The sequence below is a fragment of the Rhinopithecus bieti genome, unplaced genomic scaffold (assembly GCF_001698545.2).
Source record: "Rhinopithecus bieti isolate Rb0 unplaced genomic scaffold, ASM169854v2 scaffold_22, whole genome shotgun sequence".
Classification (NCBI taxonomy): Eukaryota; Metazoa; Chordata; class Mammalia; order Primates; family Cercopithecidae; genus Rhinopithecus; species Rhinopithecus bieti.
Window position 1 is genome coordinate 71,225 of NW_016803136.1, and position 16,671 is coordinate 87,895.

At 55.4% G+C, this 16,671-nt stretch overlaps 1 protein-coding gene across 12 annotated transcripts in view; it reads right to left on the reverse strand.

Moving 5' to 3' along the window:
- Positions 1-1,976: 1,976 nt before the first annotated feature.
- Positions 1,977-16,671, reverse strand: part of RPH3AL (rabphilin 3A like (without C2 domains)) — a 142,188-nt gene continuing 127,493 nt past the window's right edge. For 6 of the 12 annotated variants that reach the window (XM_017862823.1, XM_017863107.1, XM_017862898.1 and 3 more), the window contains exons 6-9: positions 8,168-8,281; positions 7,145-7,353; positions 6,065-6,211; positions 2,890-4,342 (exon numbers count right to left, since the gene is read on the reverse strand). In XM_017862823.1, coding sequence (XP_017718312.1) covers positions 6,074-6,211; positions 7,145-7,353; positions 8,168-8,281 — 461 coding nt within the window. In that variant the 3' untranslated portion in view covers positions 2,890-4,342; positions 6,065-6,073. The other 6 variants (XM_017863188.1, XR_001883610.1, XM_017863433.1 and 3 more) reach the window with 6 other exon arrangements.

Genomic DNA, 16,671 nt, shown 5'->3' on the forward strand with positions numbered 1-16,671 from the left:
AAAAAAAAAAAAAAAAAAAAATCTATAATAAGCATATAAATACACAATATGAAGTAAAATATAAATATTATAAACCGATCTACCTATCACTGAGCTTAATAAAACATTAAGAATCCTCTTTAATTGTATTTCTCCTCTCCCCAAGATGTGTCCCGAGTCTGTTATCCTTCCTGTTTCTGAATCCGCTTGCTGTGTAAAATATATTTTAATATATAACGTTCTTGCATGTTTGTGAAATCTCCACATAGATGGTGTCATGTATTTTTCTGCCACCTGCCTGTTTGTCAGCATTACTGGTGAGATGCACATACTCTGAGTGTGGTGACTCAGTTTCACCACTGCATAATATTTTATTGTCTGCATATATCACAATTTACGTATCTACTCTTCTGTTGAAGCCTTTTTGGTTGTTTCTAAATCTGAACTGTAAATATTCTGTGCACGTCTCCTGGAGCCCATGGAGACGAGTTTCTGGAGGGCAACGGTCCTGAGGCCTCCCAGCACGTTGGAGTCCTCTGGAGAGCTTTATAAATCCCAATGCCGGCCAAGGATACATTCAAAATCAAGTAAACCCAAATCTCTAGTGGTGGGTCTGCCATGAGTGCTTTTAAAGCTCCCCAGGTGATTCCAGTGAGCAGCCAAGGGGAACCACCACTGCCCTGGACCAGCGCTCCAGTGCTACTCCAGGACCAAAGTTCCAGCGCTCCTCCGGGACCAGCACTCCAGCACTCCTCCGGAACCAGCGCGCCAGTACTACTCCAGGACCAATGTTCCAGCACTCCTCTGGGACCAGCGCTCCAACACTCCTCCGGGACCAGCGCTCCAGCGCTCCTCCGGGACCAGCGCTCCAGCGCTACTCCGGGACCAGCGCTCCAACGCTCCTCCGGGACCAGCGCTCCAACGCTCCTCCGGGACCAGTGCTCCAATGCTACTCAAGGTGTGGCCCTTCAATCACGTGTCACCTACAAGCCTGTTAGATGTGCGCACTTGGGTCCCACCCCAGAGCTGGCGAGTGAGCATCTGTGTTTCAGCAAGACCTCAGGGACGGCTGCAAGCTGCGCCCACCTTCGCCTACTGGGCATCACCAAACTGCTGCTCGGGATGGTGGCCGGGGCCACACCGGTATGGAGGCTTCGTGTCCCTGTGCTGAGCACTTGCAGGGCTCTCTGTGGAAGCCCATTCCCTTCAGTCCTGGGAAGTATTCTGTGTCATTTCTTCAACAATCTCCTCTCCTGTTTTCTGTTTCTCGGGTTGAAGCTCCTGTTTGATGGATCTTCTGTGTTAAGCTGGTCTTGTTGTTTTTCAGTATTCTTGACTTGTCCCTCTTTTTGCGTTTATGCATTTTACCCTCGGAGATTTCTCTCCTCTTCCATCCCTTCTCGTGTATTTTAAATTCCTGCTATTATATTTTTAATGTTCAAGAATTTTAACACTGCCTTTAAAAAAATAACATTCTTTTCTCTTTGAATAGGTGCAATACTTCAGGGGATTTTCCTCTGACTCCTTTTTTCTGTGTACTGGAGTCTCTGTATTTTCAGTTATTGAATTTCATCAGACATCAGATGCCCTTGGCTGTCCCCACTATAAGTGAAACACAGCAAAGCTACTAGGCAGCACTGAACATGTGGGTGAGGCTTGTGGACTGGAGGTCTCACAGTGGACTGGGCAGAGACCCACTGATTGGGGAACCCCCAGTGTCAGGATTTGTCCATCTGTTCTCTTTGATCAGTTTCCCAGAGAGAAATTCAATAACGTCCTGCCAGCCGGGAGCAGAAACTCACGCCTGTAATCCCAGCACTTTGGGAGGCCGAGGCGGGTGGATCACAAGGTCAGGAGTTTGAGACCGGCCTGACCAACATGCAGAAACCCCATCTCTACTAAAAATACAAAATTAGCTGGACGTGGTGGTGGGCACTTGTAGTCCCAGCTACTCGGGAGGCTGAGGCAGGGGAATCGCGTGAACCCGGGAGGCGGAGGTTGCGGTGAGCCGAGATCGTGCCATTGCACTGCAGCCTGGGCAACAAGAGCAAAACTCTGTCTCAAAATGATAAATGTCCTGCCTTGGGAGTGGATGGATGTTGACTAGGCCTGGCTTTTATCAGCCTCCATCACGGATTTTAATGGGGGATTCGGGCTTCTCCATTTACATGCTGATTTCAGTAAGGCACCTTGCCCCAGCCTTTGGCTACCCTTGGGGTCCCCAATCCAGAATCTTTTCAGATCACCCTTGGCCGGCAGTAAACCTGTCTCCTACCATGGTCAGAGAAGGGCAGTCACCAGGCCGAGAGAGGGGACCTGCAGATGGAAATACTTCTTTCAGTCAAGACAATCCTCAGACCCACCCTGAACTTCCACCTGCGGGACACCTGGCCCCTCCAAGTTCTGTGCATTTGGGCAATTCTGCAGAGTAAATGGGTTTGTTCGTGCTTGTTTGTGCTTCTGGCTTCCTTCTTTGTAGATATTTTGGGGTTGACGCTAAGCAAATCTTACTGTTACGGCTTCCAGAGCTCTTCAGATATCTGTCACTCGCTGTCATCTTCTCTCTGTTCTTTTTGTCTTCGTGGTTTATGCCATTTTCATTCCTTTATGTCATTCTAGTGGGGTTTTGAGGGACAGAGGAAAATATGAACATATTCAGAGCACCATATGTAACCAGAAGTGCGTGTCCATTTAAAAGACACTTTAACGTACGTACATGTATGTTTGTAGAACTCATTCTGATTATTTGTGTGTACATGGCCTGATCGGTTCAGCATCACGTGTGTGAGCTGCATGAACACACAGATCTGGCCCCTCCTTTCACAGCGGCTTAGGAAACGTTCCAGCAAGTCAAGGCACCACAGTTTTTCCACTGATGCATCTCAGAAACACAGGCAATCATGGTCTTTTGATCAACACAGTGGCTCAATGCAAATGTTAATCTTCATTGTTTTAATTCTGAAGCATAACGTGCCACAGGGAAAGTGAATTTCCTTACTATTTGCCAGCAGCTAGGACAAAAAGTGAATGGTGGGGACCCAGGAGCTCCCAGTTTGGAGAGGAGGCCCTTCCAGACCCAGGGACCCAGGGTTTGGGGCAGGAGACAGGAAGGATGGGAGGGTGTGAACACCGACCAACACACACACACACACACACACACACGTACGTTCTCTCTCTTCAGGGAAGGGTTTTCCAGAAGCATTTGCCCATACTCTGAATGAAGTATTTTCATGCCAAGCCAAAACTCCTGAAGAGAAGTGAATTCATGGCGGAGGGAGCCACGTGCCCTGGCCAGGGATGCACCTGAAGGCTGCTCTTCAGTGAGTGAGTTCACAGCGTCCACCAGAGCTTCCCAGCTCCTCAAGCTGAAGACAGGCTGAGCAAAAACCAGGCAGGCCGTGAGGGGAGTCAAAGAAACCTAACAGGACCGGGCGTGGTGACTCACACCTGTAATCCCAGCACGTTCGGAGGCCGAGGCGGGTGGATCGCTTGAGACCAGGAGTTCAAGACCAGCCTGGCCAACATGGAGAAACCCCACCTCTTCTAAAAATACAAAAATTAACTGGGTGTGGTGGAGGGCACCTGTCATCCCAGCTACTTGGGAGGCCGAGGTGAGAGAATCACTTGAGCCTGGGATGCGGAGGTTGCAGTGAACCTAGATTGCGCCACTGCACTCCAGCCTGGGTAACAGAGCGAGACTCTATCTCAACAACAAACAAACATACAAAAACCAAAGAAACCCGAGCCAGGTTTCGCCTGCGGTCCTGGGCCAGCCCATGGGAGGGGCCACTGCTCCTGCCTCCCAGAGCTAGAGGGAGAGGCAGAGGGTGGGTGAATCTCATGCTCACTGCTCTGGTTCCAGTGGTCACCTCTAAGGGACCACACACAGCTTCAGAGGCCGTGCCCTGGGGTTTCATCTTCCATTAATACAGCAATGAGAAAGCCCGGCCAGGCAGCCCCTCGGACACGGCACGTGGGAACCCCCAGCCCAACCCAAGACACACCCAAACTTAAAATCATCACAAGGTAGGTTGGGGGTGTGGGAGGGGAGGGTAATAAATAAGGTCAGGGGCTGAGGGCGGTGGCTGGAGGGGGTGGCAGATGCAGACTGCTCCCCAGAGAGAAGGGGCACAGAAAGGCACCGGGTGGGGGAGGCAGACCGCTCCCAACACTGGTTTGTTGAGTCATGGCCAACAGGGTGGCTGGCGAGGGCACAAGGACTGGTTGGGGGAGCCGGGCAAGGTCTGGCAGGAATCCTCCACAGAGAAGTCTGTTCCAGGCACCAAACGCCTCAGCCCAGGCAGCCAGAGGGGCCTGCTGGAGCCGCGTCAGCACTGGGGGCTCGTCCAGGTGTGTCTTTTACCTTTGGAGGAGAGAAGAGGCCACCGCAGGGTGAGCAGGGGTGGAGTCGCTCCCGCCCCAGTGACAGCTCGGCCTTTGGGAATGAGATGGAGGGGCTAGTGGGGAAGGCAAGCTTCTGCTGACAGCACCCGTGCCTGAGCCCGAACTCGAGACCAGCGCCGCTCTGCTCTGCTGTGTGATGGCAGGAAAGTCACCTTCCCCTCTGGGCTTCAGGCCCCCTCCTAACCCAGGTGATCAACATGGCGACCTCAGGATGCCGGAAGGAGCTAATGGGCAGGGAGATAGAAAATCCTCCTCCAAGCCCATCCTTCCCACGTTGTTTCTTAAGCCCAGAAAACCTCTCTCTGTGCTGGGCCACACGGCTTCCCCCTTTATTACCGGACATTTACTGAGGACCTCCTAGGGGAAGGCCGTCCACATGACACTGACTTTTCTCTCCCCAGAACCCTTCCGAAGGACACTGTACTGATAACAGAACTGGGCGCAGAGATCAAACCTAAGGGTGAACCGTATTGAACTACTGATATTTCACGTTTTTGAACCAGAAAAACGCAATTTCAATTGGGCGCGGTGGCTCTTACCTGTAATCCCAACACTTTGGGAGGCCAAGGTGGGAGGACTGTTTGAGCCCGGGAGTTCAAGACCAGCCTGGGCAACATAGGGAGACCCCATCCCTTTGAAAAATACAAAACAGTTAGCCGGGCCTGGAGGCACTTGCCAACAGTCCTAGCTACTTGGCAGGCTGAGGCAGGAGGACCTCTGGAGCACAGCAGGTCGAGGCTGCAGTGAACTATGGTCACACCAGTGCACTCCAGCCTGGGCAACAGCATGAGATCCTGTCTCAAAAAAAATTTTAAAAATGCAATTTCATATGGTTCAACCTGGGGAGTCTGCTCAAGGTCACGTGGCTGTGGGTGGCAGGGCTGGGACAAGAACTCAGGGCTGCCGATTCCACACTGTCCTCTGTGGAGGACCTCCAGGAGGCTCGAGGGAGGGGGCAGGGTCCGCTCTGCAGCCACAGATGCCTCCCGGATGCTCTGCAGCTCCTGGGGAACCATCAAGTGGGGAAGGAGAGGGGTGGGGCAGGTGCTCCTGCGGGGGGCTGCCAGTGCCCTCCACACCCCGGGGACAGAGATCAGCTGCCGCCCTGGTGCACGCGTGGACCCATGAATCCTCCGGCCAGGGAGGGGCCCAACCTGCCCGGAACTTCCTTCTTGAAGGAGACAGGGCTGATCCTGCACCTGCGCAGTTCTCTCCGGCTTTAGTTTAAGAAGTCTCCCACCCCCACCACAGGATGCTCCTGGGCCAGCCAGGACTGGGTCCAGAGGCACAGGGCAGGGTGGGAGCCCACGATTCTCCCCGCACTCTCTCTGTGCCTTCGTTTCTACACCCATCCAATGGGGACAATAAGCCTCCCAGCCACTCTGCCAACACAATGGAAGTTTGGCCCAGAGGAGCTGGCACGTTTTATAAAGCGGAGGATGGTAACCACTGCTGTAATTAGTGAGAGTGGCTAGGGATGGTTACCATTCTCATTCTGGGTCCCTCTCTCTGTTCCTTGCAGGCAGGGACGGGGTCTGGCTCACCTGGTTCCCCGCACGGTGCTTGGTAAACATGCAGAATTGAAAATGTCACCAACCAGCCTCCAGTTGGGAAGGAATGAGTGACAGAGGACGCGGCCGCGGGGGCAGGAGAGGGGAGAAGACAGCAGCTGGGTACTCACCGCGGCCCTTCAGGTCGGCCTGGGGTAGGGCCCCCCGCTGCGGGTCGGCAGAGCCTGTCCCCATCTCACTGGCCAGGCTGCTCTGGCTCCCGGAGAGGTGGCCCAGTGGGTGCGTGAGCCCCATCCTGGGGGCCTCCACACTGCCACCTGTGGGAGATCAAGTGTGGGCCCTGCGGATCTCAAACTGAGACAGGGTGATCTCAGTCCAGTTCCTCGTTTGGAACTGTGGTGGGTCTCTGTGGGATGTCTGCCCCCCACCCCACCCAAACGGCTGCCAGGCTCTGGCATGGCCCCACCCTCTGACCGCTGCTGTTGGATCCAAGAACAGGCCTGCAGGTCGTTTCGCTAAGTCACACGTCAACAACTTGAAAATCCACAATGATCACGGAATGGGGTGGGGTGGGGTGGGGATATGTATTTCGGTTAACCTAGTAAGACAGAGATGTTGACTGCTGCCTTAACTCACTAACGGGTCTTCACTCGAACATGGTTTCTGGTCCTGGCCTGGCCAAGAGAGCAGACGTGGAGCCTGCTGCTTTGCTGACCGTTTCCCGTCTCCCAGTCCTGCTTGGTTAGAGCTGAGCGTGGGTGTGGAGCGAGGGCACAAGGGCCCGCGGTGGGAGGCGGAGGGGAGTATAAAGCCTGCCATGGAAACCGAGGCCGGCAGGTACGTTTCCTTTATACTCGTCTAAATCTCTAGACTCTTCAGCCTGAGGGGCCTAGGAAGTCACTGGTGCGGCGACCGTTTTCATCTCTTGCACCATCTCTACCCACTGATATGGGCCATTTAGAAAACTGCACTGAGGAGGATTCGGAAGGCACATCAGGGCTCTGTGGAAAGAGTATCAGGAGCACCTAGTAATGTCTGCCATGGTCACGGGAGTGGGGGGTGGTGGTACGTGTGCCAGGCCTTTGCCGGCTCTGATTTAGCTCAAACTTCCATTCCCAACCCAGTCTTGGTCCCAAGACAGGACCCCCAAGGCATTTCATTCCTATTTGGGGCAGTTATTACAGAACCCTTTTTTCTTACGTACTAAAATTGGCCTCCCTGAAATTTCTGTCAAGGATCCCAGTTCCTACCTGTGGAGTGACTGACTGAAGCCCTTTTCCCAGAAGTCCTTCGTGTGTTTGAAGGACAGGAAAATGTCTTTCCTTGCCTCTCCCAGGCCTTCTCTGCACCAGTCTCAATGCTCCAGTTAACTCTTTTTCATACAGCAGGTCCCAGAGGGTGAGCTCAGGGATATCCACGTCAGAAGGCGCTTTGGAGGCCACCCGTTCTGTCTCACTTGCTAACGAGAAGGAAATGCAGGCCCAGAGGTCACAGCAGGTCCTGGGGACCTCATGGTGGTTTCATGGCAGGACTGACCTAGTGCAGGGAGTTCTGTACCTGATTTTCTCAGCTCTCATGATTCAGGAGGCGAACTCTCCGCTGGGAACACTCACAGGTGGGCATGGGAGGAGTCCCAGGTGTGTGAGCCAAGGACATGCGGTGGCCTGGCTGGCCCTGGCTCCTGTCCCTTGCCTGCTCTCCTTCCCCCACTGTGTGTACAGAGGAGCCTCAAAGAGCCTCGTTGTCCCGTCCCTAGGCCCGTTTCTCCTTCCGGGTATAGAACTCCTTGGACACCCGCTGGGAAGCAGCAATCTGAGGAAGCGGCAAAGCCACTCTGTCCCTGGGGCCTCAGAAATAAGCAGCACTTTTTTTTTGGTGGGGGGGGGGACAGAGTCTCGCTCTGTCCCCAGGCTGGAGTGCAGTGGCACGGTCTCGGCTCACTGCCACCTCCGCCTCCCAGATTGAGGCGATTCTCCTGCCTCAGCCTCCCAAGTAGCTGGGATTACAGGCACCGGCCACCACACCCAGCTAATTTTCTTATTTTTAGTAGAGGCGGGGCTTCACCGTGTTGAGCAAGATGGTCTCAAGACCTCATGATCTGCTCACCTCGGGCTCCTGAAGTGCTGGGATTACAGACATAAGCCACTGTGCCCAGCCTAATAGTTTCATTTCTTTTTTTTTTTTTCTTTTTTTGAGACAGAGTTTCGCTCTTGTTGCCCAGGCTGGAGTGCACTGCACCCAGCCAATAAGCAGCATTTGACTCCCCACCTTACCTGACTCCCTCCAGGGTTTGTCGCCTTTCAGGCCCCTGACCCCAGAGGGCGGGAGTCTGTCCTCTAGGCTGGAGGAGCTGAGATCCGAGTCACTGTCACTGTCGCTGGAAACCACTGGAAGAGACAGACCACAGCACAGGAGGTCACCCGACCAGCCTCTGCCTGCAGGCACAGGCAGAGGGGCCAGGGCCGAGACAATGGCCTGGGGATGGGAGTACGCGCACTTCTGCCGGCCAAAGAGGCGAGTCCTGGTGTGAGGAGGCTGGGACTTGGGCTCTGCGTGACCAGCAGAGAGAGTTCGCCTGTTGGCCAGCCATCTCCACACGCCACTCCCCGTTCTAGTTCCTCTGGCAGAACCAGAACCCGCTTGCCGTGGCGGAGGCTGATTCTCACTGCGGTGCAGACGGGACAGCTCTGAGGCCTCCACGCGTGAGGCAGAAGGCACAAGGCCTGCTCTGCGGGTGCGGGTACAGGTGCGGGGAGAGTCGGAGCTGACCCTCGGGGAGCATTCCAGGCACTTTCCACAGACACATTCACAGAAGCTTCAGAACTCTGTGAGGTAGGAAACAGCACGACCCCCATTCCACAGGCAAGAAAACAGGGGCATACGCCCAAGTTGTAGTGGAAGAGCCGGGATTCTCCTCCCAGCAGGCTGGTTCCACGGCCCCCTGCTCACCACTCTCTGATTTCACTGCAAGAACTGAAGTGGGAGCCAACAGGCCTGGGCTCTCATCCCAGTTCATCCGGTAACGCACAGTGGGGTCTCGCAAATGCGGAAGGGAGCCAGACGGACGGGGCTGGAATCCCAGCAAGGGGAGGCGAGGATATTGTCACAGTGAACACCTACCGTGGAAAAACTCTCTTTTCTGGACTAAATGGAAACCGTATTTGGCTGGGTACTCAACAGTGGGAATCATAACACAGGATCTAGCTACCCTTTAAATGTTCTAGTTTAAACACGGAAATGTACATCCATTCACCAATCTTTCGATGCCAGGCTTAGGTGCTTCTGCAAGATTGGTCCGCACAGTCTCTCAGGCATAAACTGCACATGTATTGCATTGTCTGCGACCCCAGTTGCAGTTTCTCTGAATTGCAGCGGGACCCACAGACCCTGGCAAAGCAGGACAACCGCAGAATCCTCCTTTTTCCATTTCTTCCTCTTGGTTCCCACCCCTAATTGTCCTGCCCACCCCTAATTCCATAGATTTTTATAAAGCAAGTTGCTTCCATCAAGACTTTCCAGGGTGGGGCGCAGTGGCTCACGCCTGTAATCCCAGCACTTTGGGAGGCCAAGGCGGGTGGATCACTTGAGGTGAGGAGCTCAAGACCAGGCTGGCCAACATAGTGAAACCCCGTCTCTACTAAAAATACAAAAATAAGCTTGGTGTTGTGGCGGGCTCCCGTAATCCCAGCTATTCGGGAGGCTGAGGCAGGAGAATCACTTGAACCCGTGAGATAGAGGTTGCAGTGAGCTGAGATCGCACCATTGCACTCCAGCCTGGGCGACAGAGCGAGACTCCGTCTCAAACAAACAAACAAACACAACTTTCCAACGCCTCAGTTTCCATGAAACAATTCTGTCTCTTTTATGACTCTTCCCATCAATTTGCATAACATTTAATTAAGTGATATCATTCCAATACCGAGTACAACTGCACAGAAAGGTCTGGATCAAGGGTAACCAGCTCTCACAAGTGAGAAACTCAGCAGATGGGGCAGGAATCAGGGTGCTTGTCAGGGTTTTCCTTGGGGAATGCAGAATGCTGGTGCTTACGGAGGAAGGTTAGGGTGGGTTGAGCTCTTATGCCAGGCACTGTGCTGGGCCCTTACTGAGTACCATCTTCCTCCGTCTTCCAAACAGCCCTGAGCCATGATACCTGCCGGTGGGAGATAAGACTGGAAACAAAATCTGTCTATACCGAGGGTGGCTGATCCCAGCTTCACCCTCTTTAAAGGCTCCCCATGTCCCCAGGACCACCCTGGGCTCCTGCCCTTTGTCTACACTTCCAACTGCATCCCACGCCCCCCGCCGTCTCGCCCTGGGTGCCTCCAGCCTCCTGCGGCTTGTGGCTCCTGCCACCACCTCCCACTGGGACTGGCTTGCCTCTGCCCTGCCCACCTGTCTTCTCTTGGATCAGTTAGAAAACTGCCTCCTCCAGGAAGCCCATCTCACCTGCGCCCTGGCTGGCTGAACGCCCTGTGCTCTCTGCTACAACTGCACCAAACCACTTTCTGCTGTTTGCATGTCTGCTTCCCCTAGCAGGTCATGAGGCTCCTCGAGGGCGGGGACCAAATTGCACATGCAAATGAGGCTGGTGGGGCCTCTCCTCTCTGTGGCCTCCCCTCCCTGTGGCCTCCCCTCCCTGTGGCCTCCCCTCTCTGTGGCCTCCCCTCCCTGTGGCCTCCCCTCTCTGTGGCCTCTCCTCTCTGTGGCCTCCCCTCTCTGTGGCCTCCCCTCCCTGTGGCCTCTCCTCTCTGTGGCCTCTCCTCTCTGTGGCCCTGACCTGTGCACTGGGGCAGGAGTGATAAGCATGGGGTTGGGCCTGGCCTTTCCTTCCTCCATCTGCTCAAAGGCTCTGCCTTTTTCTGTCCTGCTCTCCGGGGGGAAGTTGTGCTTTGGCTCCTTGGACTTTTGTGACGCAGCAGCAAGAGCAGATGGGGATGGGGCATGCTTGTGGTCTGTGTGCCCTCTTGATAGTATGAGAAATGCGAGGAAAACCTGCCTTATTTTGCGATTGTTTTTTGGGTCCTGGACTGAGCTGCTTTGATCATGAATCCACCAAGACTAGACCTCATGGACATCCGTTTTATAAGCATGTATGTAGTTTTGACTCACTGATTAGATGCCAACCTCATGGGTCCCATGAAACAGGGATGGGAGGAGGTGGGAAGGAGCCAGGGATTCCTGCTGGGCTCCTGGAGCAAGTCGTTCTCCATGTTGCCCTTGGGGCAGCTACGGTGAAATTAGAGGCCTGTGGCTCATCCTCCCGGGAGCAGGGAGGTGTCCAGCAGGAGGACAGTCCTGCAGAGGGCAGGGCGGCTCGCCTCCACACTGCTTTCCGCCTCTCTCTGGCAGAGATGCTCATGGGAGGTCCAGTCATGCTTCCTGACTTGGAATGTCCCATCTCCCCCACTGCTAATATGCAAAATCTACACAGTCTGGGGCTGGGGGTGGGCACAGGGCTCTGTCGTGCCACGCAGTGCCGGGCTCCTTTGGTGCAAAGGGACAGATGCCAAAGGACTTGGACGGAGACGACGGGATGGGATGTCCCAGGACTGGGGTTAGGGAGGCAGGCTCACTCTCCGTCTCCCTACTCTTCCCTGTTCTGTCATCTATCACACAAGGTTATGGAGTTGGGCTGGGAGCAGGCGAAAACCGCAAGACAACAATGAACCGTGCCGTGCCATGTCGTGAGGACGGCGTTTGTTATGACTTGTGCATTTTATCCAAAACAGCAACCCTGGAGGTGGAGTTAGGGTCAGGGTGCCACTTGGCCTAGTCCCCATGTGGTGCCCGTGTGCACAACGATGAACGAATAAAAGGTAGAAACCCTCCCCGAGTTAAGTCAGCTTGTTCTTGCAGAGGGGGAAGCCTTTTCTTCTTCCTCCCTCCGGTGAAATGTCACCGTAAAACCCAAACCTCAGCTAATTTGCCATTCGACTGCCGTTGCCACCTTTCTCCCCGCACAGCAGCTGTGACTGTCAGTCTTCCAGGGCTATTAACAAAGCTTCTAGGCTCATACATCTTCTGGCCCTTGCTCTTCCATCCTCAACATAACACGCTGTGTCTGAAGGCTGATATATTTTTTCCTCTTTAATTCCCCAAAGGCTGAGTCTGGGATGGCTCGCCGACGAGCCCTGAATTCTGCCCACGCCTGATTTTTCAGATGGAAGACGGGAGTACACCAGGGAGAAGGCCGTCCCAACCGCCTTTTGGAGGAAGAAGTATCAGATGGAGCCACCTGGCTGCCGCCGAGACGCAGGGGTGGGGAGAAGCCCCCTCCCGGGCTCACCACGGGGCCTGAGCCACTTCCTGGGGACCTGGCACCCCTGAGGCTTCCCCACCGCGGCCCGGAAGGGCTGCCTGCCTGCCCGGCATTCATCCTCAGCAGCGGCCAGCCCCAGCGCCAGCCGTGCCCACTTCTCTGGAGAGAGGCCAGCTTTTCTTTCCCCTGCTCACTCTTGGCTGGATTTGCAATTTGACTGTCGCCATGGAAACTCAGAGTTTGGTACATGGAGCGGGGGGAAGAGTCTTTCCTTCTGGAAACTCCGTCTTGAGTGCCTCAAAGGACATGGGCAGCAGCTGCGCTGTGGAGACGCCTGGCCTGGGATGGTCCAGGGGACAGGGTCATGCTGGCCGTGTGGCCTCACAGCACTACCCTGGGATGCAGGGGCCCTGCTTCCAAGCTCTGCTCAGCCACCACCTCTCTCCATGCCCCAAGGTATCTCTCCAGGCTTCGCTACAAAAACACAGGGGCTGACCTGGGCACCCACCCTGGGTCCAAATCCTGGGATTCAGGCTCGGGTCAGCCCGTTGGTGGAGACAGCCCTGGTGCCTCTCCCTGGTCTGGGGATGGGGACATGCTCCTTCTGGGCCATACAGCTCTGCTGCCGGTACAAGGAGAGCCAGCGGCCTGTGAGTTTGGGGAGGCACTTGTGAGCTACCACTGCTCTGCTTGAAGGCTCCCAAAGCCCCCAGAAATTATGGGAATTATAGAGGAAGAGAGATATTTTCAGCAAACATTCTGCCAAGGCAAAGCAGATGGTGGAAAATTTTGCAGACTAAAAACAAAACAAAAAAATTCTCTTAATGTAAAGGAACGATGATAAGGCCTTGGGTAGGGTAGACACTCCCAATTAGCCGTCTCCAGCCTGTCAGGCAGGCACAGCTGCAGAGACGCAGGGCTGTCGGTCCCTGCTGGGACAGGGGACAGCCGCTCCACCTGCACGCAGGGTAGGATGCGGGGCCTGAAGTCCCACTGAGATGCCTCCCAAGGCCAGGCTCCATCTTGGTGGCAGCAGGAGGGGAGTCTGGGGTGGGGAGTCTCTGGCTCTGAGATTTGGCTTGGTGCCCTGCCTCTGCCACTTCCCAGCAGTATGACTTTAGGCCAGTTTCCTAGTTTTCATTTTTCATAATGACGTCGTCTCCCTATTTGCCAGGGCTGGTCTCTAACTCCTGGGTTCAAGCAATCCTCCTGCCTCGGCCTCCCAAAGTGCTGAGATCACAGGCGTGAGTGTCCGGCCCCGGAGCAGTCCTTTACTGTGTGCTCAGGGGCTCACCTGGGGAAAGGGGGATTGGGGGCTCCCACCCCGGGTTGTCGTGAAGGTCAAAAGAATGCGGTCGGCATCTGGCCTGTGGTAGGTGCTTGATAGGCAAAAGTTGTTACAGTGGAGACGCCTCGCAGCATAGCGCTGGCCCTGAGGTGCCCAGGCCAACCTCGCAGGTGGACTCACCCCTTTTGAGGGAACGTGGATTCCCAAACTGGGCTTTGTAGGACACCCAGGACACAGGATGCCTTCAGCAGCCATTCAGAGGCAGAGCTGGGATTTGAACCTAGGCCTTGCTATCCAGGGTCCTGCCTGACCCTAACGGCTCTACCCGCTCAGAAATCCTTCTCTCCACGCGGCCAGTCCCCTCGGTCTCCCCACCATGCTCTTCTGCGCCCCCTCTGGACCCCTTTCCTGTCGCAGCAGAGGCCGCAGTGCGGGGAAAACTCTAGTTCACTCTCAGCAGCTAGGGTTGAGCTCTGGTCCTGCCTCGGATGCTCCTGGGCAAACACCTTAATCTCCTTCAACCTCAGTCTTCCCATCTGTAAAATGGAGACAGAAATAACCACCGTCGGACAAATGGCTTTGCAAATGTAAAAGTCTGTATGAGCCTATAAATAATTTTAAAAATTTGAATCTAATCCACCCCCTCGAGGAACCCATTCTAATAATTTCTCCACTGAAAAGTCTCCTCAACCCTGTAGGCGAAATGCCAACGGGAAGAAGCAGGGAAGACGCGACCTCCCTCATCTCCCTGCTCAGATGCTGTCTGGCTTGCACTTCAGCTCCTACCAACACCTGCCTTGACTTCCTCAACAGCTTCAGGCGCCACTCGAGGTCGAGGCCATACCTGAATATGCAGCCCCACTGCGAGGCTTTGGACAGAGCGGGTACTCAGGAAATACTTGCTGTTTTCCCGAAACTCCTCCCCAGGACAGGAAACCGCACTGCACAAAGACAGCAGGGCCGGCTGGGGTCAGCCAGGGCTGGCCACAGAGGAAAAGGAGACCCCAGGGCCCCGTCTGTCACCTCCACCCCCCGAGGAGCTGAGGTTTCCCCCAGGACGAGAGCAGGGCAAGCAGCCCTTCTGAGCCACGATGGAGGGATCTCAGGGGTGCCAGGCGCCTCTCCCAGCCTCCCCTAAAGGGACACTCAGGGAAGGGGTGCTGGTAGCCTCAGCCTGGGCAAAAAACAGCTGAACGGCGAGGAGCTGTAGGAGGCTGCTTCCATGGACACGGGTGAGTGGGTCCTGGGGGAGGGCGCTCGGTTCACACAGAGCCTGCTCTTCTTCCAAACCCACCTCCGGGCCGGGTGCAGGGCTGGGGAAACAAGCTCTTCCTTTGGTTTGGAAACTCCTGCAGGGTCCAGAAAGGGAGAAAGGGGGCTCCAAGGCCTAGAAAGCCTGTCCTCTTAGGGAGGAGCCCACTGGCAGCCAGAAGAGGCTCGGAGCCTGCCCCTCCCTCCCTCAGGGACCCTGAAGTCAGGAGATACGGGTGCGCGTCTGGCCCTTTGCTGGCTACTAACCTGACCACCCCTGACAGCCTCAGGACTACCTCAGAGGGTGGGAGAGGGCGTGGTACCTGGGGAGCCCCCCTTCCTTGGTCCCCCATCCAGGCTGCCACGGAAAGGCCCCCGAGGACAGCCCCAGGCACGGGAGCAGACAGGGCACAGACAGGGCTGAGAATCCACATCTCGGGAGTGGAGGAGGTGTCCCGTGCTTGCTTATTCATTTACCATCGATTTTCATTTACTCCCTCCTTCAGGCCCAGAGACAGACAGGAGGCACCGGATAATGAAGACAAATCCTCAAATTAATAGAGCTGTGGTCACCAGCATTGAAATCTTGTGGTCCCTGCCCTCGCTTGAGGAGCTCCAGACAGAACGAAAGGTGGATGGATGGAAGATAAGAACTGCTCCCTCCAGAGAGAACGCGAAGGGCGGCGGACTCTTCAGGGAGAAGGGCAGTCAGAAAGGGCCTCCTGGAAGAGGTGGAATTTAAGGATGGGTATAATTTAGACACAAACGCTGAGGCGGGGGCATGCCAGGCATCCTGGGCAGAGAACAGGAAAAACCAAGGCCAGGAGTGGACTCCTCTGGGGCCAGGACAGTCCCGCTGGCTCAGGAGAAAGGCTCCAGGCTCAGGCATACAGGGGACATGGCCCGGTCTGGGCTGGGTGCTGTCAGGGACGATGACGGCTTCTGGTTTATGACAGAGACGAAGCACAGCAAGTCCGTGCCTCCTGCCCACAGCTGTGCTGGGGCGCAGGGCGTGCTTTTGTGTGCGTCCTGACTCCAGCCTTTCTCTCCGTGTGTCTGGGCCTTCGTTGTTCTTTCACCTCATCTCTTTTTGCCTCTCTTGCTTTTTTTTTTTTTTTTTTTTCAATAGATACAGGGTCTTGCTGTGTTGTCAAGGCTGGTCTCGAACTCCTGGGCTCCAGTGATCCACCTGCCTTGGCCTCCCAAAGTGCTGGGATCACAGGCGTGAGCCACCGTGCCCGGCCTCTTGCTGATGTTTCTAAAATCTCCCTCTGCCTCTGAATTTCTTGTCTTCATTTCCCTCCGTGTCTGTGTCTTTGCGCGTTCGGAGCCTCCTTGAGTGTCTCTTGGTTCCTCCTTCTGTCTATGCCAGCTCCTCTCACTCTCCAGGATCTCGCTCTCTGCATCTCTGCGTCTCCATCTCCGTCTTTCCCTCCCCAGGTCTGTCACCTATCCTCAGGGCCCTGCTTTCTTGGCCTCTGGGTTTGTGCCTCAGTTTCCCCACCTGGACTTGAATCTCAGTCCCTCCTCAGGCCCACGGGGTCTGTGGTCAGAGCTTAGGTATGGGGTGGGCTGCCTGCTTTGCCTGGATCTCCTGTCTACCCCAGGGGCAAACAAGGCAGGGAGGCCCACCCACTCCTTCCTGTGTGCAGGCCAGGGCCCTGCTGCTTCCGGACACCAGCGGGGAATCAGCTCAGCTCCAGGTACAAGCCCAGGCTTCACCTGTGACGGACAGGAGGCCATGGGAGAGGGCTGCGAGCTGCGCGGAGCCAGGGCGGTTATCTCCTAGGCCTTCGCTGGAGTCAGATGGGGCAGGGAGGCCCCGATTTATTCACTTCACTTAGTCCCCGAGATAGGTGATTGGCTGGAGACGGACGTGCTTCACTGCACAAGGCAGGGCCTAGCATGGGCCAGAGTTTCACACACCGGGCACACATGCCGGGCACACACGCCAGGTTCACACGCCAGGTTCACAC